The sequence below is a fragment of the Equus przewalskii genome, chromosome 7, assembly GCF_037783145.1.
Source record: "Equus przewalskii isolate Varuska chromosome 7, EquPr2, whole genome shotgun sequence".
Lineage (NCBI taxonomy): Eukaryota > Metazoa > Chordata > Mammalia > Perissodactyla > Equidae > Equus > Equus przewalskii.
The window spans coordinates 24,856,144-24,882,028 of NC_091837.1; the positions used below are offsets into that span (position 1 = coordinate 24,856,144).

Genomic DNA, 25,885 nt, shown 5'->3' on the forward strand with positions numbered 1-25,885 from the left:
TGCTCATTCAATTTCATCTTTAAGTGTGTACTTTTTAACTGGATTTGGTCAAATGCCAGACAATTTTTATTCAACTCTGAAGAACTTTAATTTCAAATCTTGCCAAACTATACATGAAAATATTGTTACATATAGTATATAATAATATATTATTATGATATATTGAATACAAGATTTCTAAGTATGAAAGTATTAGAAGAAAGATTTGATGTTTGCTTGTAATTTTATGTTGGGAGCAAGATTAGCAAAATTTCAATTATTTGGAACTTTCATTGAATAAAGCAGGCTGGTTTTAAGGTGTAATGTATGTTTTGACGTCAGAAAAATTGGTCGCTTTCTTATCTCATAGAAAATTTCAAAACCATTAAATTATTCTGTAGAGTAAATAGTTAAATAGTTACCAATATGCAACCTTCTGTTCTAAAGGCAGTCCCTTGGGCTTTATCTAAGGGATTCCTGCTCTGTTGCTTTTTTAAAAAAAGTTACTTTGTTTATTTCAGATAATCCAAACTGATTTGTAAGAGTGTTAGTAATTCCCAGAAGACCGCATGGAATGTTTTCAGAAGTAGGGGAGAGGAGAGTAAATACACCAATGACATTTCTATATAAGAAGTACAATATTTAAAAATCAAGACTTTACATTGATAGTTGAAGTTTTATGCCTACATTTTATATTAATAGAAATGATCACAAAGAATTTTAAGAAAAATTAACGGTAATTGATTTTTAATAATAGAACTTCAAAAATAGCACTTTTTACTTTTGAAACGTCCTTTTTGACTTTGAGAATTCCATAGTTCATTTCACTACTGGTTGAATAGCTTATTACAACTAAAAGCAGGAAAGTAAAGCATACTTTTTAATAAGTACTTCTTTTTCTGATTACAACAGAAAATGATTACATGCTTTCTGAAGAAAAGAACATTCACAAAAGTAGAGGGAAAATCCACTTTCATCACTCCCCCCACCGTGCCCTGGAGTTGGGGGGTGGGGTGGAAAGTCACTTATTAATATTTGGTGCACTTCTTTACCACAGCAGATGTCACATCTGGACGTGTTGACAGGATTCAGATCTGTTGTCTGGTAAATGAAAGGGTGGGTTTCAATTAACCTAAGAAAAAAGATTTATATTTTGACTGTCTGACAAATGATATCTGCCAATACAGGTAACTATGGTACTAATGATGTCTACTTAAAATGCATGACAACAGTGAGAGTGTAAAGGTCTAGAAAAGTGGAACTCAGTGAAAATATGGATTTACAGTACCTTTAAAATACCCCATGACCATTAGTATTTGCCTAAATTACTTTACGTTTTACCTAAAGGTAAAAGCATTTTGACCTAAGGTCAGACTCCCTTCAGAATGTGAGATTTGCTGATCAATTAATATATAACTAAACAGAAAGAGTAATAATGGCCAACATTGCTTTGGCGTTTGCTGTTTGCCAGGCATGGTGTGGTTCTCTCAGTTAATTGGCACACCCCTCCTCTGATAGTTAACACGAGTGAACATTTATCCAGTGCTTACTGTACACCAGCGCTGGCCTAAACCCATGAGGTATGTTACCCACAGAATCCTGTTCGGGAGGGACTCGTCTTACCCCTTTTTGTCAATGAGGCAACTCAAGCTTAGAGAGGTTAAGCAACTTGCCTGAAGTCACTTAGCGTGGAGGGAAGTCAAAATCCTAAAGTCAGAGCCTGCACTCCTAGTCACCGAACTATAATAACGCTGGAAAAGCTTTGAGGCTACTGACATCAGAAAAATGAAATTTTCTCCAGGTAGAATTCTGATAACTTGTGCATCTGTCCTGATGCCGGGCAAAAAACCTTTTGTGGGTTCTTCGATAAGATCTGCTTTCAGAGTGCTGAGAGTTAAAAAAACAAAACAAAACAAAAAAACCTTCAAAAAACTGCGAGAATAATCAAAACAATTCAGCGCTGCAATCATAGCCCGGCAGCCTCACCCTCTTTTTGTCCCTCACCCCCAAAACCCCATAAAAACCAAGTTTATGAAGGCGTTGGTCTGGAAGCCAGTGCCTTAGGTAAGCTCTTGAAGTGCGATCGAATTAACTGTACGGCGGGGGAACTCCACTTCTTAACCGGGACGCGGACTCCCACTTTTTCGTGACGCTGCAGATGGAGTGAAGGAACCCCGAGGACTCAAGACCTGTGGGCGGGGCTGGGATGCTGCGCCGGGGCGGGGGCGGGCTCTCTCTGCCGCTGGCCCAATCACGGCGCACCGCTCCTCCTGGCTGCTCGCCGATTGGTTGTTGCCATAGCTCCGGGCGTTCGCTTGACAAGATGGCGGCGGCGCGGCAGCCAGGGCCGCGTTTTGGCGTCTGGGCGATTCCCGGCTTCTGAGGCGCGCGCGGTTTTGTCGCGCCGGCCCACCGAGGCCCAGGGATGGGCTTGTCGCCGCCGGCCCCTCTGCTTTTGGGGCTCCTCCTGCTGCAGGGCGTCGTGAGGCCGCTGTGGGGGGACCTGGGTATGTATGGCGGGACAGGGACTGCAGGGCCGGGCTGCGGGGATGAGGCCTGGAAGGGGCCAGGCTCGGACTCCTCCGGGAGCTCTGGAAGACACCGCCAACGAAAGCCACCGCACAGCTCCGGCAGGGGCTCTGCAGCCATTAACTCCTCCCTGTCCCCTTCCTTCCCGCCTAGTTTTCATCCCGTCTGTCATCCGCATGTCCGGCCCTGCGGTCAGCGCGTCCCTGGTCGGAGGCACCGAGGATGTGACCGTGTCCCTGGCCCTGCTGCAGGACGCGGAGGGTAAAGAGTCCGGCCCCGCCTATGGGAGCGTGGGGTTGGGCCGGGTCCAGGCCGCCCAGGGGAGCCTGGCGAGGGGGCATCCTGGGGGCCCCTGCCGCTGTCCCCTGCAAAGTCGGGATGGGGAGGATGGATGGGGGCGCTGCTCTGGACCAAAGAGCGCCGACGGACAGCTTCGATAAAAGAAAGCTTGAAAGCATAATGGCTTGCATTCATTGAGCTGTCCCCTGTGCTTAAATGCGACTCCTCATTTTCCTAAGAACAGTAATATCTTTTAATCCCATTTGACAAGTGAAGACACTGAAGTTCAGACAGATTGTCACTTATGCAAGGTCACACAGCTCATAAAGGGCGCAGTCCTAGGGTCGGAAAGGGATGGATTCCATCCTAGGGAGCCTGACTCAAGAGCGCACCGCCTTAGCTGCTGCCTTGCGTTCTCCTTTTCTCTCCCGCAGGATTATTGCCAGTTCCTTCTTGTGGAGTGCTGAGCAATGAGACCGGGGACTGGAGTTTGACGGTGACGCCCAGAGTGGTAAGGCTTCTCAGTGGCATCTGTGGAGCCCCACCTTTAGTGTTTCTGCAGTGCTCTCTTGATTGGACAAGATACAGCTTTCTCCGTGCTCAGAACTACCGTGAAACTGTGGGCCATCGGATCCAGTAGGCAGCCATCCAGCCCAGAGGCTCTTACCCTAAGGTTAAGGGTCCTTGGATGAGTGTCAAGAAGTCTGTGAACTCTCTGAAATTGTGTGTAAAATTACGTGTGTGTGCATTTTTCTGATGAGATGGTTGCCAGCTTCCGTCAGATTATCAAATGGTCTGTGACTCAGAAAAACTTCATAAACCGCTGGTCTCACCCAACTCTGAGCTTATGTGTAAGGACGCTCAAGCCCGGAGAGGTTAAATAGCTCCCGTTTCATGTTTTATTGAGAGGCTAGTATGTGCAAGGCATCCACTCGGGAGATAAAGGATGAGAAAGACAGACTTTGCTTGCACTGCAGGAATGGGATTTTTTTAATTGACTTTTTTTGTGTGTGTATTTAATCTTCTGCTGGTAGGATGATAAAGAATCTAAAATGGTGCTAGCAAAGTGAATTAATTTATCAGACCTGTGTTTAGCTTTCTCTAAGTATCCAAAAGTTGTGTGTTTTTCTGTTAAATGGAGGATTAGGAACCAGGGCTTGCGTATTGCCATAGGTTTACAGGGTGGAATTGAACAGAATTATGTCACCTTTGTACACAGTTCTCCTTTTGTAGAATGAACGGAGACTGATGTGTGCCTTTATCATGTTTTCCGTAGTGTGTTGTTATAGATGCTGTTTTGCGTCACCGTAAAAAGTACCGCAATGTTTTCCTTTCAGGATTCATTGGAAGTGACAGTGAGGTTGAAGAGGGATCTGCAATGGTGTGCCTCTAATGAGACAGACTCCTTCTCAGAGTCCCCATGTATTGTCCAAACTCTTCTGGTTTCAGCATCTCACAATTCATCCTGTTTAGCACATCTACTCATTCAAGTGGAAATTTACGCCAACTCTTCTCTGGCCCATAATGCGTCAGGCAAGTAAAGTATCTGACTATCAAAACATTCATGTCAAGTGTTATCTGTCTGATTGTAAGTGTATACCGTGCCATTTTGTGTACTTCACTCTTGTCTGTCTTGCCTTCTTAAACTTATTTTCCTTTTGTTTAGTTGTCTTATTTTAAAAGTTTTCACTTTGTCCTATTTTACTTAATTAAGATTTATTTTATCTTGCTCTACTCTTTGGATCTTTGTAAGCCACCTTAAATCCATTTTGGGAGAAGGCGAAATTTGTTTCTTTGTATTGATTCCTTTAATTCCATCTTAAAACAAAACAAAGCACCCTCCCCATCCCCCCCCCCCCAAACCAAAGGGAAGGGAAAGGTTCATGAATGAGTTTGTAGAAAAACAGCAGATTTTCAGTCGAAGTTTTTGATCTCCAGCTCCCTTTTCCAAAGGCAGTCTGTTAGCTTATGCTTATAGAACCAAGTATTCCTGTCTTTAAAAACAAACACAATAATAACATGATTTGCTATTCTGTATCTTTTTAAAAATAATATAACTTAGAGATTGTTCCATATGAATAGGTTTGCCTCATTCTTTTTAATAGCTGCATAGTATTCCCTTGTGTGGATATACTGTTGTTTATTTAGCTAGTCTCTTAGTGATTGAATGTAAGCCATTTCTAGCTTTTGATACTGTAACTAGTACTACAGCAGACATCCTTGTGCACATGCATCTTTGGACATGAGAACGTGGTTTTGTATTTTTCTCCCTTTCACATAAGGGCAGTGTTCTTAGAACAAAAGATGGGCTGATGTGGAGGGGTCTCCCATCATGGTGTCACCACCTTGTTCTCTGTTCCAAACTCTGGCATCTCTTGCATTCACAGGCACCTGGGATGAAGGAATAAGCATTTCTCTTAATAACAAAGGTCTGTCACTTTGACATTCCCACACTCTCACTTCCCTTATCACATCCCCTAACTGCAGTCCTCCTGGTTTTGGCAGTGTAGGAGGTTTAGACGAGTTATGATGGTGCCATTCTGTGGGCTACTCTGCCCTTAGTGTATTTGACAGGAAGATCTGAAGATGTATTGCTAAGAGTGAAAAGCAGATGCCGGTGGCTGCATATAGCATGGAATAAGAATCCATATTTATATTTGCATAAAGGAATTCTGGAAGGCTGTCTGAAAGCTAACATGGTGCCACTGGATTGGGGGTGACTGGGAACAGGAAAGGGCTGTGAATGAGGACTTTGACTGTGTGCCTTTTTAAATATCCTTTTGATTTTTTTGAACTGTGTGACTCTATTACCTATTTAAAAGTTTAAAATTTTGTTTTTAGAAGAAAAAATATTTTCTAATGTTTAAAATTCAAAACAAACCAAGAAATATTCCGTGGATGCTTAAAAAATCAACAGGAGGGATTAATGGTAGCTATACCAATCAAAGCAGTGACTTTTTCTTTTAAAAAATATGGTTGACTATATTTAGGTAATGTTTCAGAATGTCTTTGTACAAATAGACTTAGGAAAATTATAGTCTTTGTATATGGTAACTGTGAGATGTCTGCTCTGACCCCATGAAGGTGTGAAAAGTTTTGCACCCAGTCAGACAGAGATCAGAACAAGAAAAAGGATGGAAGGACAGACAGGAGGTATGTGGTCTGCCTAGTAAGAGCGAAGCTAGCAAACAATGGAGGAGTCATATAGATAGATGCGCAGTCATCTATCTGTATATCACGTAGTAAAACCCTATCCTGAAATGCCTTGCTTATGTCACACGGGGTTGATTCTCCTGAGGGTCAGACCCTTGTAACATGCTGTGTTACTTGGACCTTCTCTTTGTTGCTGATACCGTTGCCATACTAGGGTTCTACTATATTATAGCATAGAATATATAATTAGTTGTTGTTTAGATGCTTCAGCTGTCATGTCACTAAAGTTAATTGTTACATAGAGTTTAAAGAACTAATCGCTACATAGTTTTTTAACATGTCCTGAGTCCTGGGACGAAAGTAAAATTTGGCAGACTGAAACTTTTATCTGATAAATTATCGCATAGAAGCTAGAAACATTAGTCTCTGGATTCTGAGTTAGGAGGCTGAAATGTAATGTAACATATTCCTTTTCCAATCAATGTAAAAATTACTCATTTCCCCCACACTTGAACTAGAATCAGGATGTGAAGATTTCAGTTTATAGTGTGCTGGACCTTGAGGTTGAGCACATAACGTAATTAAATATGGTCTTGTGGTCAGATGGGTTCCACATAAGCTGTCTGAAATGTCACCATGGCTTCAGTTTTGTCTGCTGAAAGAGGTAATGAGTTTGAAGAAGTACATGCTTGATATCAGTCTGTGTTATGAAAAGGGTTGTTCAGTGTATTGAAAAATAAAATCAGTGTATTACATTTATCCAACTTGTAAATTTTACCTGCTTGATTACCTTCAAGATCGCCTGTAACTTTTTTGGTTTGATATAACTTGTGCATTTTCTTTTTTTTTTTTTTAATTTTATTTTATTTTTTCCTTTTTCTCCCCAAAGCCCCCCGGTACATAGTTGTATATTCTTCATTGTGGGTCCTTCTAGTTGTGGCATGTGGGACGCTGCCTCAGCGTGGTTTGAAGAGCAGTGCCATGTCTGCGCCCAGGACTCGAACCAACGAAACACTGGGCCGCCTGCAGCGGAGCGCGCAAACTTAACCACTCGGCCACGGGGCCAGCCCCTGCATTTTCTTATGTTTGGGTTTTTGTTGGAGTAGTAGATATAGGCCTCAGGTGTGTTTTATACATAGCTCATTTCAGATATTCCTTAATGTGGAATATTTGGTAACGGTGGTTGTAAAACAATGATTCAGCTTTCTTTTGCATGTCACTAATGTGGCAATGCTTTGCAGAGTGTTTCATAGCAAACTTTTCTGTTGTTTGTACTTTTCAGAGAACGTGACTGTTATTCCTAACCAGGTGTATCAGCCCCTTGGTCCTTGTCCCTGTAATTTAACAGCTGGGGCCTGTGATGTTCGCTGCTGCTGTGACCAGGTACGCTCTCTCCAATTATTGGATACAAAAGTTATGGTACCCAGGGGCCGGCCCCGTGGCCAAGTGGTCGGGTTCATGCACTCCACTTCGGCAGCCCACGGTTTCGACGGTTTGGACCCTGGGAATGGACATGGCACTGCTCATCAGGCCATGTTGAGGCGGCATCCCACATGCCACAACTAGAAGGACCCACAGCTAGAATATACAGCTATGAACTGGGGGGATTTGGGGAGAAAAAGCAAAAAAGAGGAAGAAGATTGGCAACAGTTGGTAGCTCAGGTGCCAATCTTTAAAAAAAAAAAAATATCATGGTACCCAATAGCTTGTGAAGAGCACCAACAGTTCCCCGCCAACAGATTTTTAATAGATGGTCTTTCAAAACTGAAATTGTGTTTTGTATTGCAAATTGTTTTCAAATTGAGTATTTTCTTATGTAGCATTGTCAGTCTAGTTTATGGAAGAAAAAACTGTATTTCTTTGGATAAAGTTATGATTGTGATGATTATACTGAGAGGATGGTTTTAATATCTTATTTAGAAGCCTTTAAGAAAATCTAAAAAGGAAAGAAAATACACTTTTTCAATGATTTTTAGTAAATTTATAGAGGTGTGCAATCATCACAACAATCTAATTTTAGACCATTTTCATCATCCCAGAAAGAAACCGTGTCCCCATTTGCAGTCGTTGCCATTCCTGCGCCCCATCCCCGGGCCGCTGTTAATCTGCTCTCTGTCTCTATGGATTTGCCTGTTCTGGGGATTTCCTATCTATGGAGTCGTACAGGATGTGGCCTTTTGTGTCTAGTTTCTTTCACTCAGCATCATGTTTTCAAGGGTCACCCATGTTGTGGCAGGTGTCAGTGCTTCATCCCTTTTCATGGCTGAATCATATTCATTGTATGGATGAATTCATTGTATCACATGTTGCTTATCCATTTCTCAGTTGTTGGACATTTGAGCTGTTTTCATTTTTTGGCTATTATGAGCATTTGTGTACAAGTTTTTGTTTGGGTGTGTTTCCCTTTCTCTTGGGTATATTACCTGGGAGTAGAATTGATCCGTCATATGGTGAGTGTTTGTTTAACCTTTTGAGGAACTGTTTTCCACAGCGGCTGCCCCATTTTCCGTTCTCACCAGCAGTGGAGGAGGGTTGAATTTTCCATGTCCTCACCAACGGTTGTCATGATAATCTCTTTGATTGTAGCCGTCCTAGGGAGTGTGAAGTGGTATTTCACTGTGATTTTGATTTGTATTTCTCTAGTAACAAATGATGTTGAGCATCTTCTCATGTGCTTATCTGCATATCTTCTTTGAAGAAATGTCTATGTAGACCCTCTGACCGTTTTTTAATTGAGTTGTCTCTTTGTTGTTAAATTGTAAGAGTCTGTTATATGTTCTGGATACTAGTCCCTTATCAGATACGTGATTTGCAAAAAGCTTCTCCCCTTGTGTTGGTTGTCTACCTTCTTGTTGGTGCGTTTTGAAGGACAAAAGTTTTTAAATTTGACGAAGTCCAGGTTATCAACTTTTTCTTTTGTTGCTTGTGCTTTTGGTGTTACATCTAGGAAACCGTTGCCTGATCCCAGGTCAAATACAAAAATAGGAAAAGGCTGAGAGGGAGGACTTTCACTGTGTGCCTTTTTAAATATCCTTTTGATTTTTTTGAACCACATGACTCTTATTACCTATTTAAAGGTTTAAAATCTTGTTTTTAGAAGAAAAAGTATTTTCTAATGCTTATACTCAAACCAAAAAACATTCCGTGGATGCTTAAAAAATCAACAGGAGGGAGTAATGGTAGCTATACCACTCAAAGCGGTGACTTTTTTCTTTTAAAAAATATGCTTGACTATACTTAGGTAATGTTTCAGAATGTCTTTGTACAAATAGTCAGACTTAGGAAAATTACAGTCTTTGTATATGGTAACTGTGAGATGTCTGCTCTGACGCCATGAAGGTGTGAAAAGTTTTGCACCCAGTCAGACAGAGATCAGAACAAGAAAAAGGATGGAAGGACAGACAGGAGGTACGTGGTCTGCTGTACCTTATTTTAGATTTAAGAGGAATGAGATGCAAAAGAGGCACATTTACTGGGACGCAGTCCCTCCCGTTTTTGGATGAGTGCAGTTATGTCATGGTTGGTGTTACTAAACAGAAAAAGAAAGTTTAGGGTCTTCATTTATATTTTAATCCTCATACTAACAATTGTACTTACAGTAATAATTATATTTGATTAAAAAAATAAAACATAAATGTGTTTTGTTATCAATAGAAATGTCAAAATGGTGTCCTCTTCCTCTTTCTTCCTGACAGCATTACTGTGCCCTGTTTCTCACTTCCTTTCATGTTTGTTATATGTGGTGCATACATATACCACACCAACCACTGGCATCGTTTCGGGTTCTGGATCAATCAGTGATGTCTTCAGATAACTTCAACTTAGCACGTTATACGTGATCAGTTTTTAATTTGAATTCCTCTGGTTTAAAAAAATAGATCCCTTTCTTTTCTACCTTCAGTAAACAAGGGGTTCAGGACGCATTTAACTTTTAGCTCTCTCAATCCTTTGTGAAACAAGGAAGACTTGTGAATAAACGAATGCGTGAGTGCAGTAACGTCCTGATACCGTTAATTGGGTCACTTTATAGTAACAGCGAGGGCTTCGGGGATTCTTGTGGAATGTAGACTGTTTCTCTGAGCTGGGGATTTGTACGGTGATGACTGTTACAAAGGGAAGTTGACTCTGTCTCAGTCCCCGTTTGCGGTCTAGTCCATATTATCTTTTCTTCTCTTCGTATTGTCTTTTGTGGGCACATCTTATGTCCCCGGTAAAGTTGTGCTTCCTTGGGGGTTTGAAGTTCTTGGCTTGGAGACTCCTAGGGAACTGACTAAAGAAATTCCGGCACGATTTTGCTTTCTGTGGGCACAAAGCGCTTTCAGACTAGAAGGAGGTGGTGCTTGTTTCTTGCGTCCTCAGTGGCGTCCTGCTGGCCTCAAAGAGTTGGATCTCCTCGGCTTGCCAGGAGGTCTGGTGGCGGGCACAATGGAAGCTTTTGTCTTCTCACTGCTCCTTCACGTTTTCTTTCAAGGAATGCTCATCCACTTTGACAGAGCTGTTCCGAGAGGCCTGTTTCACCGGCGTCTTTGGAGGAGACGTGAACCCCGCCTTTGATCGCCTCTGCTCGGCTCCGCCTGCGCCCGGAGTCCCGGACTGGTCCCCGCTGCTGTGTGTGCAGTCCCCCCTTGCCAACTCGCCCTTCCTGGGCTACTTCCACCGCGGCTCTGCGTGAGTGCCCGGCGGGCCTGCGAGGCCTAGAGCGTGGGTCACGTTTTTCTCAGGACCTCTCGGAGGCGCCATGTGTAGTCAATTCTAGGTTCAATTCTAGATTTCGGTCAGTAAAAAGTTTGTTTTGTGTTAGGTATTCGAAAGAGTTGGGCCTCCCTGAAATTGAATCTATTGGTACTGCCAACGGTTACTAGCGATCACTGGGTTGGGGGACGTGTGGTGGGCTCCCGGGGACCTTGGCTTTCTGAGTGTAACCTTTCTGTATGGTTGGAATCTTACAACTTTATTATTATTACTGAAGTAAAATTCATGTAACATAAAATTAACCATTTACATGTGAAAGTGTACAGTTCAGTGGCGTTTGGCACAAATATTATTTTCGTAATTAAAAAAGTAAAGAAAGAAATTTAGAAGAGTTATCTTTAGTGGGAACAGCTGAAAGTGACAGTGAAAATCTTTATTGATTTACAGCTCCTCTAGACAACGCACTTCCGTTGATGTGTATTTGCATACGGATGTGAAAGACGTTTCAGACTTTGGTTACAAACAAGGAGATCCAATTATGACTGTAGATAAGGCATATTTTACTATTCCACAGGTAATAATTTCAATGTTAATATGCTAGAGCCATTTCTTATTTTTCCCATCCTATTGTTAATTTAATTCATATTGCTCTTAAAAATCTCTTCCTAAGTTACTTATTTTTCTCCTATGGGCTTTTCAGGCACTCAACTATTTATGGTCTCTGCGTTTTTTTTTTAATCGTCACTCTTGATCAGTCTTTGCCAAATCTCAGAGTGAACTTACTAAATAAAACCAAAAGACACTCTGTAAATTTCCATGGAAGTACTATCATTCCTCATTTCTGTTTGTTTAATAGCCAGTTTCTGGTAAGCTATAAGGGTATAATTTAATGTCATATTCCAGAATTCAGAAAATATTTTAAAACTAATTTTGTGTGAAATCTTTTTTTTTAAGTTCAAAATTATGAGGAAAAAATATCTGTGGGAAGAAAACGTGGGAGTCTAAACCATTTCTCTTTACTAGTCGTTTGACTCCACTTCCAACAGTTTTAGCAAAAGTTCTGTTATAGTAAAGGAGAGAAATAAAGTTGAATATAATCATGTTTCTGCAAAGTAAGTGGAGCAGGACAGGTGATTTTCTTTGTTTTCATTAAATAATACTGTTGTACTCCTCAACCAGTGGCTTCAGACTTTGATTAGCAAATTAACGACATTTTTCTAAAGTTGGTCAGGTATTCAATGAACTGGCCATTGTTGAAACGAACCCAGCGATAGGAGCAGGCGGCAGAAAGGACACTCTGACAAGACGCTGATCTGTATTTTCTGATTAGAACAGAGGTCATAAATCTGCTGGGGTGTTCCCTTGCCCTCAGGTGTCCCTGGCTGGGCAGTGTCTGCACAGTGCCCCGGTGGCATTCCTTCAGAATTTTGACGTTCGTTGCGCTACTCATTTGGAAGTATACCAAGAACGAGATGATATCGTCAATGTGAAGATAAAGAATGGTGCTATAGGAGGTACGTTACGTTGGTTTGAAAAAAGAACACAGACCTGAGTGGTTAGATAAACTATGATCTCATGAGAATGTAAATGACTTCTACTGGATCGGGTTAAAATCACATTTCAACTGCCAATTGAGGGAGGTGTTTTCTTTGGAAAAAATTCAGTTCCATAAGACAGCATATTGCATACTAGTTCATTTTGAAAAATTGAGGTAAAATTCGCAGAGCATAAAATTAACCATTTTAAAGTGTATAGTTCAGTGGCGTTTAGTGCATGCACAGTGTTGTGCAACCTCTATGTTGTGTCACCTCTGTCTAGGTCTAAAACATTTTCATCACCCCAGAAGGAAACCCCACACCCATTAAGCAGTGTTCCCCCTTCTCCTCTTGCCCTGACCCCTCGCAACCACTAATCTACTTTCCATCTCTATGGATTTGCCTATTCGGGATATGTCACATAAAAGGAACCATGCAGCATGTGGCCTTGTGTGTCTGGCCCTTTCACTCAGCATCATGTTTTTGAGATTCATCCATGTTGTAGCGTGCACCAGAACTTCATTCCTTCTTATGACTGGATAACATTCCATCGCATGCATGTACCGCATTTTGTAATCCATTCATCCTTTGATGGACGTTTGGGTTTCCAGCTTTTGGCTATTGTGATAGTGCTGCTGTGAACACTCGTGTACAAGTGTCTATGCAGCCATATGTTTTCATTTCTCTTGGGTGTATACCTAGCAGTGGAATTGCTGAGTCATATGGTAATGTAACTTCTTGAGGAACCACCAGACCGTTTGCTAAAGTCACTGCACCATTTTGCATCCCCACAGCTGTGTACTGCATGTTCGTTCTTATGGGAATGATTCTGCACATTATTATCACTCACTTGATTCTCCTCGTCAGTTATAATTAGATGCCAAGAATAGTGGGATTTCCATTTGATGGTGTTTGGGGAGCGGGAGAGAGTTTTGTAGTTGGCACACAGGGCAGGCACAGTTACTGTATTTGCTTGATAAGCTTTCATTTGTGTAAGTAAATGTGATCATGTTAGGCCATGTAGTCCTGTGGAAGTTAATTTATGTATCTTTTTAGGCATCGTTACACCAAAAGTAATCTATGAGGAAGCAACTGACCTAGACAAATTCATCACCAGTACAGGTATTTTAATGTTACACTTGTATATCTTTTCTACAGAAATATGTATGTCATTTCTTACAAGTAATATATAGTCCTAGAGTAAGATACACTTTTATGAAGAATTTAAGGAGGTTCACAACAATTAGCAAGATCTCCCACCAGTATTTTTCTCTTCTTTTTGCTGAGGAAGATTCACCTTGAGCTAACATCTGTGCCAATCTTCCTCTTTTGTATGTGGGACACCACCACAGCATGGTTTTTTTTTTTTTTTTTTTTGAGGAAGATTAGCCCTCAGCTAACATCTGCTGCCAATCCTCCTCTTTTTGCTAAGGAAGACTGGCCCTGAGCTGTCAGTCTCATGGGACTGGCCCCCATTTTGTTTGTTTTTTGTTCTGTGTTGCCTTGCTTCAGAGTGATGTCTGTGACCTTGACCCAGTTCCTTCACAGTCCTGGGTTCTGTGGGTCCAGGGTCCCTTCTAACTCTCAGGGTCTGTGAACCTTTTCTTAAGTGTTTTTCAGATAGTTAAGAATTCTTTAGGACCCAGCATTTTCACTTCTTGCTTTCTTTTGTTTTTTGATAATTAAACTTTGCAGTTGTGATGCAGCCAAATAAGTTATGCAGAGTTTGCCTGACATTACCAGGACTTTTTTTTTTTTGAGGAAGATTAGCCCTGGGCTAACATCTGCCCCCAATCCTCCTCCTTTTTCGCTGAGGAAGACTGGCCCTGAGCTAATATCCCTGCCCATCTTCCTCTAGTTTATACCTGGGATGCCTGCCACAGCATGGCTTGACAAGTGGTGCGTACGTAGGTCCGTACCCGAGATCCAAACCGGCGAACCCATGGCCACTGAAACGAAACATGTGAACTTAACTGCTGTGCCACTGGGCCCACCCCAGGACTTTTGTTTTTAGTGAAAGATACTATTTGTGTTTCTTTTCAGTGTGTTGCAATTCTCAAATCTATTCATTACTTCATCAAATATTAGTAGAGTGCCCACAGTATAGTAGTGAACTTGACAGCAGGCCTCTGCTCTAAAGGAGCTGACTTTCTGTGGTCTTTCAGTTTAAGGAACGTTCTAACAAGCATGTGCTCCATATTGAGCTGTGGGCCAGGTGCCAGGGATACAGGAGAAAAAAGAGAGGAACAGACCTCACTCAATATTGTGATGGTGCAGAGGAGGCAGCTAGTGCTGACTCTGTGGGACCAATGACAGACTGGAGCCCGAAGAGGGCCTTTAATTTATGAAAGTATTCTTTTATTTGCAGAAACACTTTTAAGCAATGGATCAGCCCCCAGAAACGTGAATGTGGAAGAACATTATCTTTTCAGATGGAATAATAACACCATCACTGAAATAAATGTCAAAATTCTTAGGGCAGAAATTAATGCCCACCACAAAGGTAACTTTGTTGAGGGCGATGAGAATGCTTTCGGTTTAAAGTATTTTTTTCTTTCTTCAAAATTCTCACAGGTGTAACACATACTACTAGGTCAGACTTATTTCTTGTTTGATTTGTGATTTAATAAAAAAGACTATATGTTTTTTGGTATGTCAAAATGCATTTATAAGGTAAAGAAAATAACACTGTAGGAGATAGTTTTTTTTCCTAGTGAAATGGTTCACATTATCTTTTTATTTTGTTTTATTTCTAGGAATCATATCACAGAGATTTACGGTAAAATTTTTAAGCTATAACAGTGGTAATGAAAAGGAATCATCTGGTAATCCAGGTAAGATAGTATATGTTGTGGGGGCCGGCCCCGTGGCCGAGTGGTTAAGTTCGTGCGCTCTGCTTCGGCAGCCCAGGGTTTCACTGGTTCAGATCCTGGGCGTGGACATGGCACTGCTCGTCAGGCCATGCTGAGGTGGCGTGCCACATGCCACAACTAGAAGGACCAACAACTGAAAATACACAACTGTGTACTGGGGGGCTTTGGGAGAAAAAGAAAAAATAAAATCTTTAAAAAAAAAAGTATATGTCGATCACTGATCTTACAAATGTATTTTAGTTCAACACTCCTATACTATAATGAGGATTATAAGTAACTCTCTCCAATTTTAGTTTGTGACTCTGACGTTTCTCTTTATTTCTCTTCTGTGACACTGTATTCTTTTTCTGATAACAACTTGATTTTTTTACATAAAGTGTCATAGATAGCAACAAGTTGCTGTAAATGCAAAATGTTCTTTCTCTTTAGCTACTGGTCTTTTGGAAAATAGATAATGCATTTAAAGCCTTGGTAAAATTAACTTTTAAGATCTAATAAGCTGCAGTTGATGAGTTCCTAAGCTGGGATCTGTGGAGCGACTTCACGGGGACAGTGAATTCCCTGTCATGTTGTGCGTTTGGTGTTTTTGTGCAAATACGTCACCACCTGATTGGGTCTGTGTTTGTCTCTTTCTTCACTGCTGCCTCCTCAGGGCCTGAGATAGTATGTAGAAGTGTGCTGTCCAGTCTGCTGGCGGCCCGCCACGCGCAGCTGCTGGCCAGTGTCATATGTTGAAACGATAATATTTTGGATATATTGGGTTGAAAAAAATATATTATTCAAATTAATTTTATCTATTTTTCTCTTTTAATGGGGCTACTAGGAAAACATTTTAATTTCTAAAAGATTCTAAAAATATGTTATAATACTTAAATCACATATGTGGTTTGCATTATATCTCTATTGGGCAGCACTGGCTTAGACCATAGCAGGTGTTCAGTAAATATTTGTTGGATAAATTATCATTGTTTTGTGAAAAAAATGTTCCCTTCTTTTTACTATTTTTAATCAGGCAGACATACGCATGACGGGACAACTTTTTTTACTTTTAACTAACTTTTTATTTTGCATGATCTTCAATATTTATATATACTAATTTAATAATACATGATCCATTATCTATATATAGTTTTTTTCTTTTAAATTGGATTTTAGTGTATTTATTAATGTGGAGTTTGGAGGTTTATTGTTGGCTTTAAAAGCAGGCTCCTGGAATTTAAAGATTTTCATTTCACTGTCTTAATTTCACAGGATTCTGAGAAACACCATCAGAATATATGAAAAATGTTGAAGCTCTTGTCAAAAAAGAGTAAACTGATTAAGAGCCAGAACTGATCAGTCAGTGAAACAGCTTGTGTATACACAGCCACTCTCTCTAGCACTTTCCGAGGCAGGACAGGGTTTTAGGCCCTCTCCTCAAGGCATTAACTCTCTTAGTTGGAAAGACCACCAAGTCACAGGAAACAAGAGTGAGCAATCCAAGGTACTTAATAAATGAGTGCTAGACTTATGGACAGGTCCTCTGGAACGTCAGAGGAGTAGAATGTTGACCATTCACCCAAACTCTGTCATTAACTAAAGAACTGGGTTGAGTGTCTAGTCCGTGCCAGGTTCTGGTCTCAGTGCTGGAGGAAAAGCAATGAGCAAGACCGAATTCTGCCTTTGGTGAGTTTCCGTTCAGGGCTGCCTGGAGGAGCTCATGCCTTGGAGAGCAGGTAGTCCGTGCTGGGAGCAGGACTGGGTAACCTGGGGGAGTCCAAGGAAGCAGAAGTGAGCATGCAGTGCGCATGGGCAGGGGTCCGGCCAGCGGCGGGGGCGAGGCTGCTGGTTCAGAATGGTTGGAAACAGAAATACCAGGCTTGAAGCTTGGTTGCATCTTGGTTTGTAAAAACAGCTCTAAAACACATTTGTGGGGACTTAGAGGAAATATGAGTATGAGCTGGGTATGATGTGATTATAAGGAATTATTATTAATTTTCTTAGGAGAAATATTGGTATCATGGCTACGTAGGGGAATAGTCTTAATTTTGGGAGATGTATGATGGAGCTCCTAGAGGTGAAATGTTGTGATGTCTACAACTCATTTTCAAATGGTCCTGCAAAAAAATTATGCATATGCTTATACAATATAGATAAGACAAATATGGCTAAATATTAGCAGTTGTTGAGTTTAGGTGGTGGCTGTACTGGTGCTCATGGTATTACTCTCAACTTGTCTGACTATGTGAACATTTTCGTAATGAAAAGGTGGAAACAGTAAGTTGGATAATAGGAGACAGATGGGAACAGGACCTAAACCAGACCTTGGGCTTGAATTGATCTACTAGAGAACGGTCCTATTGAAAGGTCACTTTGGTTAGGTCTCCTTTACAAGCTTCTGTGGTAAGTGGTATTCATCCTTCAGCGAGGATTCATTCACCAGCCTGCTCAGCGGCTTATTGTCCTCCAGTGTGAGATATCCGAGAGTGATTCCTGCCTGCTTTTGACTTTTCAGATTTTATTTTTAAAATTTATTTAAAAAATCACACGAATATCTTTGTTAAAAAACAAAACAAAACACAGGTGATCTCTTTCTCTACAGAGTATTTTGAAAAAGCTCTGCCTGTGTATTTTCTGTCATTGTGTATTTCTCTTTTGTATTATTTGATGAGATAGCACTTGCTATGCCAGAACAACTTGAGAAGGAAAGATGCTAATTCTCCTTTGTTGTGTTGTCTAGGTTACCAACTTAGCAAGCCCATTCGAGCTCTGAATACCAACAGGATGAATAATGTTACGACTTTACACCTTTGGCAATCAGGTAATCTGGTTTGGTACTATGATTAGCTCTCTGGTAAACTAGAATTGGAAGTACTACCATATTTTGAATCTAATTAAGTAATCAATTACTTTAAGCTCAGTTGGTTTATTTAGCCGAAGGGTGGTTGTTTTTCATGCTTCTACAGCTTTTTGTTTTTTTTTGGTAAAAAATGTTAACATTGCATCTGAAGTGCTGGTTGTTAGTAAGAGAGATTTCAATATGGGAGTGGCTTGAGTGTCCGTTGTTAGCGTTCTCCATAGCCCAAGATGGTGCTCATTGGAGACATGAGACCAGCTGTCTTCCCAACTGTGGAAAATCTTTGCCTCTGTGGTAATTATCCACATCTGCAAGAAGCATTAAATTTCGCATTCAGAATAAACCGTTGATCCCTGTCCAGGTATTCTGACGCAGAAAGGCACCTTCGTTCGGCTTTGAATGGATTAGAGTAACAATGACCTCAGTTCTCGAAAACTGGAAACTTTATTTCTACTTATTATTTTCTCTTTGATTTTCAAGAAAAGCTTTGAAATAAGTCTTTGCTTTTATTTTGCAAAAATAGTAAGAGGATAATCTTTTTATTTTGTAGCTGGAAGGGGTTTGTGTACATCGGCAACGTTCAAACCCATTTTATTTGGAGAAAATGCATTATCTGGGTGCCTTTTAGAAGTTGGGCTTCATGAAAACTGTACTCAGCTCAGGTGAGTGTTTCATCGATGAGTTCATCTGCCTTTTGAGTGGTTTGCTTAAAACTCATTCACCACGTGAATGCTAAAGGCAACGTGAATGTGAAAAATTAGAGTCTGAATAAAAACTTGTGTGAAAGTGATAGTGAATAATGCATAACTACAACTTCCAATACAATTTAGAGTTGATTCAAACATCAATATAAGGGAAATAGACCTCTTTCTTGGGAGAAAAGCCTTTTCATCCATATTTATGCGATTTCTCTGCTGAAGTTTGTTCAGATCATTGGCACCTAATGCTCCAGAAGCTATAAGAAGGGCTGGAGCCGGGTGTCATTGGTGTGATTGACATGTGAAGAACACTGAAGCCCTGTTACATGTGTATAAAGAATTTTCCTCTTAATGGTCTGGGTGCCGTTTGAAAAGTGTGTTTATGGATATGCATATATATATATATTTTAATTGAGGTGAAATTCACATAACGTAATCATGTTAAAGTGAACAGTTCAGGGGTGTTTAGTATATTCATAATGTTGTGCAGTGTTCCTTTTTCATCTCTGCAAAAGGAAACCGTACCCATTAAGCAGTCCTCATTCCTCCCTCCCCCTAATTTTTAATTTTTTTGAGGAACCACCATATTGTTTTCCACAGTGACTGCACCATTTTACATTCCTAACAGCAATGTTAAAGGGTTCCATTTTCTCCACATCCTTGACAACACTTGTTATTCTCCATTTTTTTTTTTTAAGATTTTATTTTTTCCCTTTTCTCCCCAAAGCCCCCCAGTACATAGTTGTATATTCTTCGTTGTGGGTCCTTCTAGTTGTGGTATGTGGGACGCTGCCTCAGCGTGGTTTGATGAGCAGTGTCATGTCCGCGCCCAGGATTCGAAACAACGAAACACTGGGCTGCCTGCAGCGGAGTGCACGAACTTAACTGCTTGGCCACAGGGCCAGCCCCTTATTCTCCATTTTTTGATAAAAGCCATTCCAGTAGATGTGAAGTAGTATCTCATTGTGGTTTTGATCACGTGTGTTCTTGCACCCATTTCATCTGTAACATATCCCAAGCGGTGTAGTTCTTTGAGGAGCAGAGGAAAAGATGGGAGAGACATTTAGAAGGGAAGAAAAACTGTGGGTATTAGTTACCCGCAGTGGCTCCTGACTGCAGGGTACAAGGCCTGAGTCCACAGTCAGAGTGTCTCCCCTGCACTTCCTAAGATTTGTACCCTCTGATGACATTACTGGGAAGGAGAGATACTAAGTTCCAATTCTTAATCTTCACTTAATTTTATGGCTGAAGATTCTAAACATAGAAGGCTAAATATTTAGGCTCCTTTCACTGTTGGATCTCTCTGGCCCATGAATTTATCCTGGTAACTTGACATGGGATCTACCCACCTCCCAAGTTTTGTGACACTCAGTGGAGCCTGTGAACATAAGTTGCTACCACTTTAAGTCCAGAGTGGAAGATTGCTTCTCTGCGTCTTCCCCTGGCTGCTGAGGTCCATCCTGGGGAGGCCAGCAAAGAAAAGTACGTCTCCCAGCCAGTTTTTAATGCCTGTTCCTCTGGCAGTTTTTTATTTAAGCACCAGCAAGCACAACTTGGACACTTCCTGAAAAGAACTTTAGGACAAGACCTGCTGGCTGTGCATTGAGAAATGCCTTACTCTCTTGCAGAGAGAATGCTGTTGAACTGCTTGGTTCATTAATACAAGCAACTCATGTTGCAACGAGAGGCAACTCGGATTACAGGGATCTTGGTGATGGCTGGCTCGAAATAATCCGTAAGTCAAAGATGCATATGTGTGAAATGTGTAATTTGGTTGCTATGACTACATAGTGCCAGCTGTGGCGTTAGTGTCCTACCCGACAGGCCGTCTTTCTTTGTCGTGGCCCAACTGACGTTTGTTCAGAGATTAACTCTCCAGACAGGAGGCTCTTCACATCTTTTCATGATGCCTTTTTTGTTTTTGTTTTTTTTTAAAGGTATGCTTTTTTTGGTGAGTAAGATTGGCCCTGAGCTAACATCTGTTGCCAATCTTCCTCTTTTTTTTTGCCCTCCCCAAAGCCCCAGTACATAGTTGTATATCCTAGTTGTAAGTTACTCTAGCTCCTCTATGTGGGATGCTGCCACAGCATGTATTGATGAGTGGTGCTAGGTCCACACCCAGGATCTGAACCGGGGAACCCTTGGCCACTGAAGTGGAACATGCAAACTTAACCACTCCACCACAAGGCCAGCCCCCCTTTTTTGTTTTTTAAGAGGAAATACACATGAAGTTCAAATTGCCTTATTGTTTTACGAGCTAATCAGTCTTTGTAAAAGGAAGTCCAAGTGAGGTTTGAAGATTTTCAGTGCATTTCAGTTTGCATTGCTATTTTTGATTGCCAGGAATATGGGCGGTTGACAACTGACTTTGTAATTTATAAAAGCAATTTTGTTAACTTAAAAGAAAGTAAAGTGATAGAAAACATTATGCTAAATGAGAGAAGCCAGACATGAACAACCACGTATTGTATGATTCTTTTCTTTGCAATAGCCCAAACAGGCAAATCCACAGGCAGACAGCAGATGAGTGGTTGCTGAGGCTGGGCGGCTGGAAGGAAATGGGGGGTGACCGCTAGTGAGTACAGGTTTTCTTTTTGGGGCAATGAAAATGTTCTAAAATTGAATCTGGTGATGGTTGTACAACTCTGTGAATATACTAAAAACCATTGCATTGTACACTTAAATGGGTGAATTGTATGGAATGCGAACTGTATCTCGACAAAGCTGTTAAAAAAAGAAAGGAACTAAGGTACAGCAGATCTAACAATAGCAGGGATCGCGGAGGCCAGATAAAAAGACCTGACAGGCAGTGCCTTTGGTCAGAGGCATTTGCAGAGCTGGGTTAGCAGGGGGTCGTGTGCGAGGAGCAGGAGACACACCATATGTGGGGCGTGGAATAGAGGTGAGCTGGAGTTAGCTTGCCACAACAGGCCCCATTTCACCTCCTAATCAAAAATTTCATTTTGGTCATTGAGCTCCAGCTCGCTCCGGTTGTCAGTGGAGAAGCCTAAGGTCACAGTGAGTTATGGCAGAGCTAGAAGGAAAACCTGGGGTTCCAGCCTCTTTCCTCTCTTTCCTCTCTTCTCTGGGAAGTCAGATAACATCTTTCCAATTTCTTGGGGAGTCTTGAGTGTGTAAATGTATTGAATAGAAGGAAAGCTGCTTCTGTTGCTCTAACTAGTGGAATTACCTTTTGGGGCCAGAGAGGGCTGACTGTAGTTATCTGTCCTCCTAAGTCCCCTCCTGTCCCTGCAGATGCTGCTGTGCCCTCACCTCTGCCTGGCTGGTAGGATCCTGCCCTCACCCTCCCATGCCCTCTGAGATCTTTCAGCTCAGCCGCTGGAATTCAAAGGACCATCCAGACACATGCCTGCACTCTCCCCACCCTTGTGGTCGGGATCACATAATATGTCTGTGGACCACTCTCTGCCTTGGGCAGGGGGTCCTGGTGGCCACGGGGCTCTCAGTCTGCAATTTGCCGATTCAGCCCCTGCTCAAGTCACTAGGCCCAGAGTGAGATCCTCATTTGGAAAGAGAACCCAGAGGTCGGGGCTTGTCAACCCTGGGCTTTGCCATCTAGGCCTGCTAGATGGGCTGTGGGATGCCTGAGGGATGGAGGGAAGGAATTAGTAAGCACCTGAGAAGTAAGAAGTATGGGAAATTTCAAGATAGAACTGAACTTGGTTCGGTGAGGAATCAGGTGGTGGCGTTTTGTTGCCTTCACAGTGGCGGCAGTTAGCTTCTATTGATCACAGTCAACGCTGATCCTGGTTAATAAACACAAGAGGGGTGATGCTGGACAGATGCATCAAGGAGGAGGAAATTGGACATCATAAAGAAAAGGAGTCTCACTGACCTTCATGAGCCCTGAAGAGACAAAGAAACCCCCTCCAGAGCCACCGCAGAACCCGCCGTCCACCTCCTGTAACTGGCCTTGCTGTTTCTTCCCCTAAGTGCCAGTTTTCAAGATGAATGAAAATTAATTTCTTATTCAGTTTTATTCTCTTCCATTTGCATTACTGCTATGGCGCCACATCAGGAAATTGCCTTTTAACTATTTAATCCATAGTAACTGAAGTTGGGAGTACAGATTTAAATGTCTTAGACAGCTTTTACCAGAACAGGGACTGCATGGCATATGTCTAATGGCATTTCACTGCAATCGTGTGGTTTTTCTGTTAAAACTCTGGGTGGATTTCAGTGAGGAGCTTGGGAACTGAATCATGATTTCTGGTTTTATTATGTGAGTCAGGGATTTTAAAGTTCCGACTGACATTTAAAATACAAGGAAACCTTTTGAACACAAGGAGGTGACAGCACGGTTATGGAGTGACGAGGAAGGAGAGCCTGTTGGGGACGAAACTCGTTAATGTGATTCCTATCGAATAATATTTCCCTTTCGTTTTGCATCATGGCATTGTAGGAAAACTGTTACTAAGTTATTCATCCCAAAATGCACAACTTAACATTTCTCTAGGTGCAGACGCCCCTGATACAGGTGCAGACCCATCTGTTAGCAGCATGAATGGCTTCTGCCCGGATATTCCTGCTCAGCTGAGTATCCGCATCCTCATCTCGGATGCTGGTGCAGTGGAAGGGATTACTCAGCAGGAGATACTTGGCGTGGAGACAAGGTATGATCACGTCTTGCATTAGTGTAGTTTAGAGAAAGGCCGTAAAGTTGAGGGCGCTTCAAAGAATAGGAACACGCTAATTTAGAAGTTGATTGTTTGTTTATAAATTGCAATGATTAGCAATACGATTATATGTATAAATGGAATATATATAAACTATGTTTATAATGGAAGCTTGTTCTCACTCACAAGTATTTATAAAACTATGTGTAAGGGATTGTGCAAGGTATTTTAGGGGCTACAAAGATGCATAGGGTCTGCTTAGTGCTAAGCATATTTTAAAATCCATGAATACACTTGGCATACTGATCAGGGAATATAAATCCCAGTGTATATTGTTGCTGTGTCAGTTACCTGATGTTCTTAACAGGCTGTAAGTGAATGGTGGATATGTTGCCTGCATCATCGTTTCCTTCCAGGTTCTCCTCAGTGAGCTGGCAGTTCCAGTGCGGGCTTACTTGTGAGGAGAAGCCCGACCTTGCCCCTCTCAGTGCCTCCGTCCAGTTTATTAAGATCCCGGCACAGTTACCCCGTCCACTGACAAGGTAATCCCGTTGCTGACCTTGCTGGCAGTGTGAGAAGGCAGAAAAATACATATTCGAAAATAAGAAGTTTATTTCTTTAATCAAGTTTTAATGCATCTCACCCAGAGCATGCTTTGTTGTAGCTATTATAATCTTTTCAAATGTTTTGTAGATTCCAGATCAATTTTACAGAGTATGACTGTAACAGAAATGAGGTGTGTTGGCCGCAGCTTCTATATCCGGTGACCCAGTACTATCAAGGTAGAGTAAAGCAGATTTCTGGAGTGGTTATCAGTACATTATGTCAGTTAAAAATTTTTTTTAAATGCGCCAGTGTCACAGAAAACTTAAAACATATAGAAAGGTTTAAAAAGAAAAATTTACCGATAATGTTCCCAGTTAGAAATGATCACGATTAATGTTTTGGCTTATTTCTTCCTAAATAATTACCAAAAAAGTTAAGCATGGTGCTTAATTTGATTCATTGTGTTGCAGGGGAGCCTTGCTCTCAGTGTGTTGCCAAGGGCTTACTGTTGGTTTCCTTCTTCATATTGGCTGTGTTCCTCAGTGACCCCTGGACCAGAATGTGCAAAGCTTGGAGTTAACTATCACCTGACTTCTTACAGATCATGGACTTTCACTTCAGTGATTTGTTGTACTCCTCTGTGCCTCTCTGTAAAATTTTAATAAATGAAATGTTTTATTTTTGTAGAACATTTTTATCAGGTGCTTTGCAGATTTAATTCACGTATGTAGCTATCCAGCGTGCAAAGCAATGCGGCATGGGCGTTCTCATCGCCAGACCAGCCTGAACAAGATGCATGAGAGGCTCAGCTGTGCAAATAAATGTTATTGGAAGCTTTAGTTTACCGCAGGTTACTGACGTCATAGGAGTTTTGGTCTAGATATGTTATTTGTACCTTAGAGAGTCAATCTTCAATTTTTTATGTATTTCTGTTGAATTGATTAATTTCCACTATTCCAAAGAAAAGATTAAAAATCCACAAAGCCTTAAAAAATGTATGTAGTACAAAAGCACAAAGTAAATTGGTGAGGAAAGATGTGGAAAGTCAAACGGCACCAGGAGTGAATGTAAGCCCGTGAAAATATGTGCCAAGGATCTTGCATTTAGCAAAGGCAGACCCCTAATTTAGTCTTCAGTTTACAAAAAACGAAATGTGATTAGCTACGGGAATCATAGGGTCCATGGATTAAAAAGAAGCTGGTTTTCAACGAAAGACAGTTTTTCCTAGTTGAGTCTTGAGAGAAATTCCTCTTGTGGCCCCTTACGAGGGGTCAGCATGATGCATGGGGGATTGGGAAGGGAAATGGCTGTCGTCAGCCACAGCCCTACCTTGGCCACAGCAAAGCTCCTGTGAGGTTTTTTTTTGTGGGCCAGATACATTTACTCACTGTTTCAGATGGACTTTGTGCACTCTCGATAAACCTAAGTGTGAAAAGTGCTTCTCTTTCCTTTCTCACTTTTTGACTGGCTTCCTAGTGCCTCCTGATTTCCCAGCAGTACGTAAAGTGTGTCGTTGCATCTTCGCTCACAGCTCCTGCCCGAGGGAATCTCAAATCTTCCTTCCAGTCTACATCTATAAATCGAGTTCTATTTTTTCCTAATTCATATTAAACATGTAACTAATGACAGAAAAAATTTCCCCTTGGGGCTGGCCCCGTGACCGAGTGGTTAAGTTCGTGTGCTCCACTTCGAGGGCCCAGGGTTTTCAGGTTCGAATCCTGGGCGCCGATATGGCACTGCTCATCAGGCCACACTGAGGCGGCGTCCCACATGCCACAACTGGAAGGACCCACAACTAAAAATATACAACTATGTGCCCGGGGAGGGTGGTGTCTGGGGAGAAAAAGGAAAAATAAAATATTAAAAAGAAAATTTCCTCTCAAGTACCATTATCGTATTACTTTGGGGAAACACTGGATTCCTCGCCTGCTGCTCTCTTTCTTTGGTTTGGTTCTCTGTGGGCTGAAGTGATCTCACCCTATAGGAGTCAAAGATTGTCTTTTGTCAAAGAAAAGGAAATACCCACTGCCTAATTAATTGCACTGATTCAGAAAGCCTTTCTGTGGCAGTTTAACTAGCTCTGGAAAATTAATTTAAAATTTTGGACTGACAAGTAATTAAGCCTGAT

General features: G+C 41.5%; 1 protein-coding gene and 1 long non-coding RNA gene across 4 annotated transcripts; one reads left to right on the forward strand and one right to left on the reverse strand.

Moving 5' to 3' along the window:
• Positions 1 to 709: 709 nt before the first annotated feature.
• LOC139084763 (uncharacterized) lies at positions 710 to 2,155 on the reverse strand. Its single transcript, XR_011542468.1, has 3 exons — positions 2,004 to 2,155; positions 1,653 to 1,866; positions 710 to 1,111 (listed from the first exon to the last, which is right to left on the reverse strand). It is a non-coding gene; the product is annotated as an uncharacterized lncRNA (long non-coding RNA).
• A 104-nt stretch (positions 2,156 to 2,259) lies between these two features.
• Positions 2,260 to 24,448, forward strand: TCTN2 (tectonic family member 2). Of its 3 annotated transcripts, XR_011542467.1 has the most exons (20): positions 2,277 to 2,486; positions 2,662 to 2,769; positions 3,222 to 3,298; positions 4,125 to 4,320; positions 5,872 to 5,940; positions 7,223 to 7,323; positions 10,412 to 10,608; positions 11,080 to 11,206; positions 12,005 to 12,146; positions 13,224 to 13,289; positions 14,536 to 14,670; positions 14,924 to 15,001; positions 17,760 to 17,840; positions 18,427 to 18,538; positions 20,203 to 20,309; positions 21,066 to 21,149; positions 23,052 to 23,208; positions 23,628 to 23,753; positions 23,905 to 23,993; positions 24,228 to 24,448. XR_011542467.1 is itself a non-coding variant. In XM_070629290.1 (19 exons), exons 1-19 carry the CDS (start codon positions 2,405 to 2,407, stop codon positions 24,335 to 24,337), a joined length of 2,160 nt encoding a protein of 719 aa, XP_070485391.1. In that variant the 5' UTR covers positions 2,279 to 2,404; the 3' UTR covers positions 24,338 to 24,448. The 3 variants fall into 3 exon arrangements, 2 of the variants coding, with proteins under 2 accessions (XP_008516736.1, XP_070485391.1); XM_070629290.1 differs by lacking the exon at positions 21,066 to 21,149 and having other exon boundaries at positions 2,279 to 2,486; XM_008518514.2 differs by lacking the exons at positions 5,872 to 5,940; positions 21,066 to 21,149 and having other exon boundaries at positions 2,260 to 2,486.
• The last annotated feature ends 1,437 nt before the right edge of the window (positions 24,449 to 25,885 follow it).

Bases quoted from the DNA above. Each gene is read 5' to 3' on its own strand.
- TCTN2 (XM_070629290.1), top strand. From the start codon at position 2,405: ATGGGCTTGTCGCCGCCGGCCCCTCTGCTTTTGGGGCTCCTCCTGCTG. The intron at 14,671-14,923 runs GTAACTTTGTTG...TTTTATTTCTAG, and splicing joins AATTAATGCCCACCACAAAG to GAATCATATCACAGAGATTT. The intron at 23,754-23,904 runs GTAATCCCGTTG...AATGTTTTGTAG, and splicing joins TTACCCCGTCCACTGACAAG to ATTCCAGATCAATTTTACAG.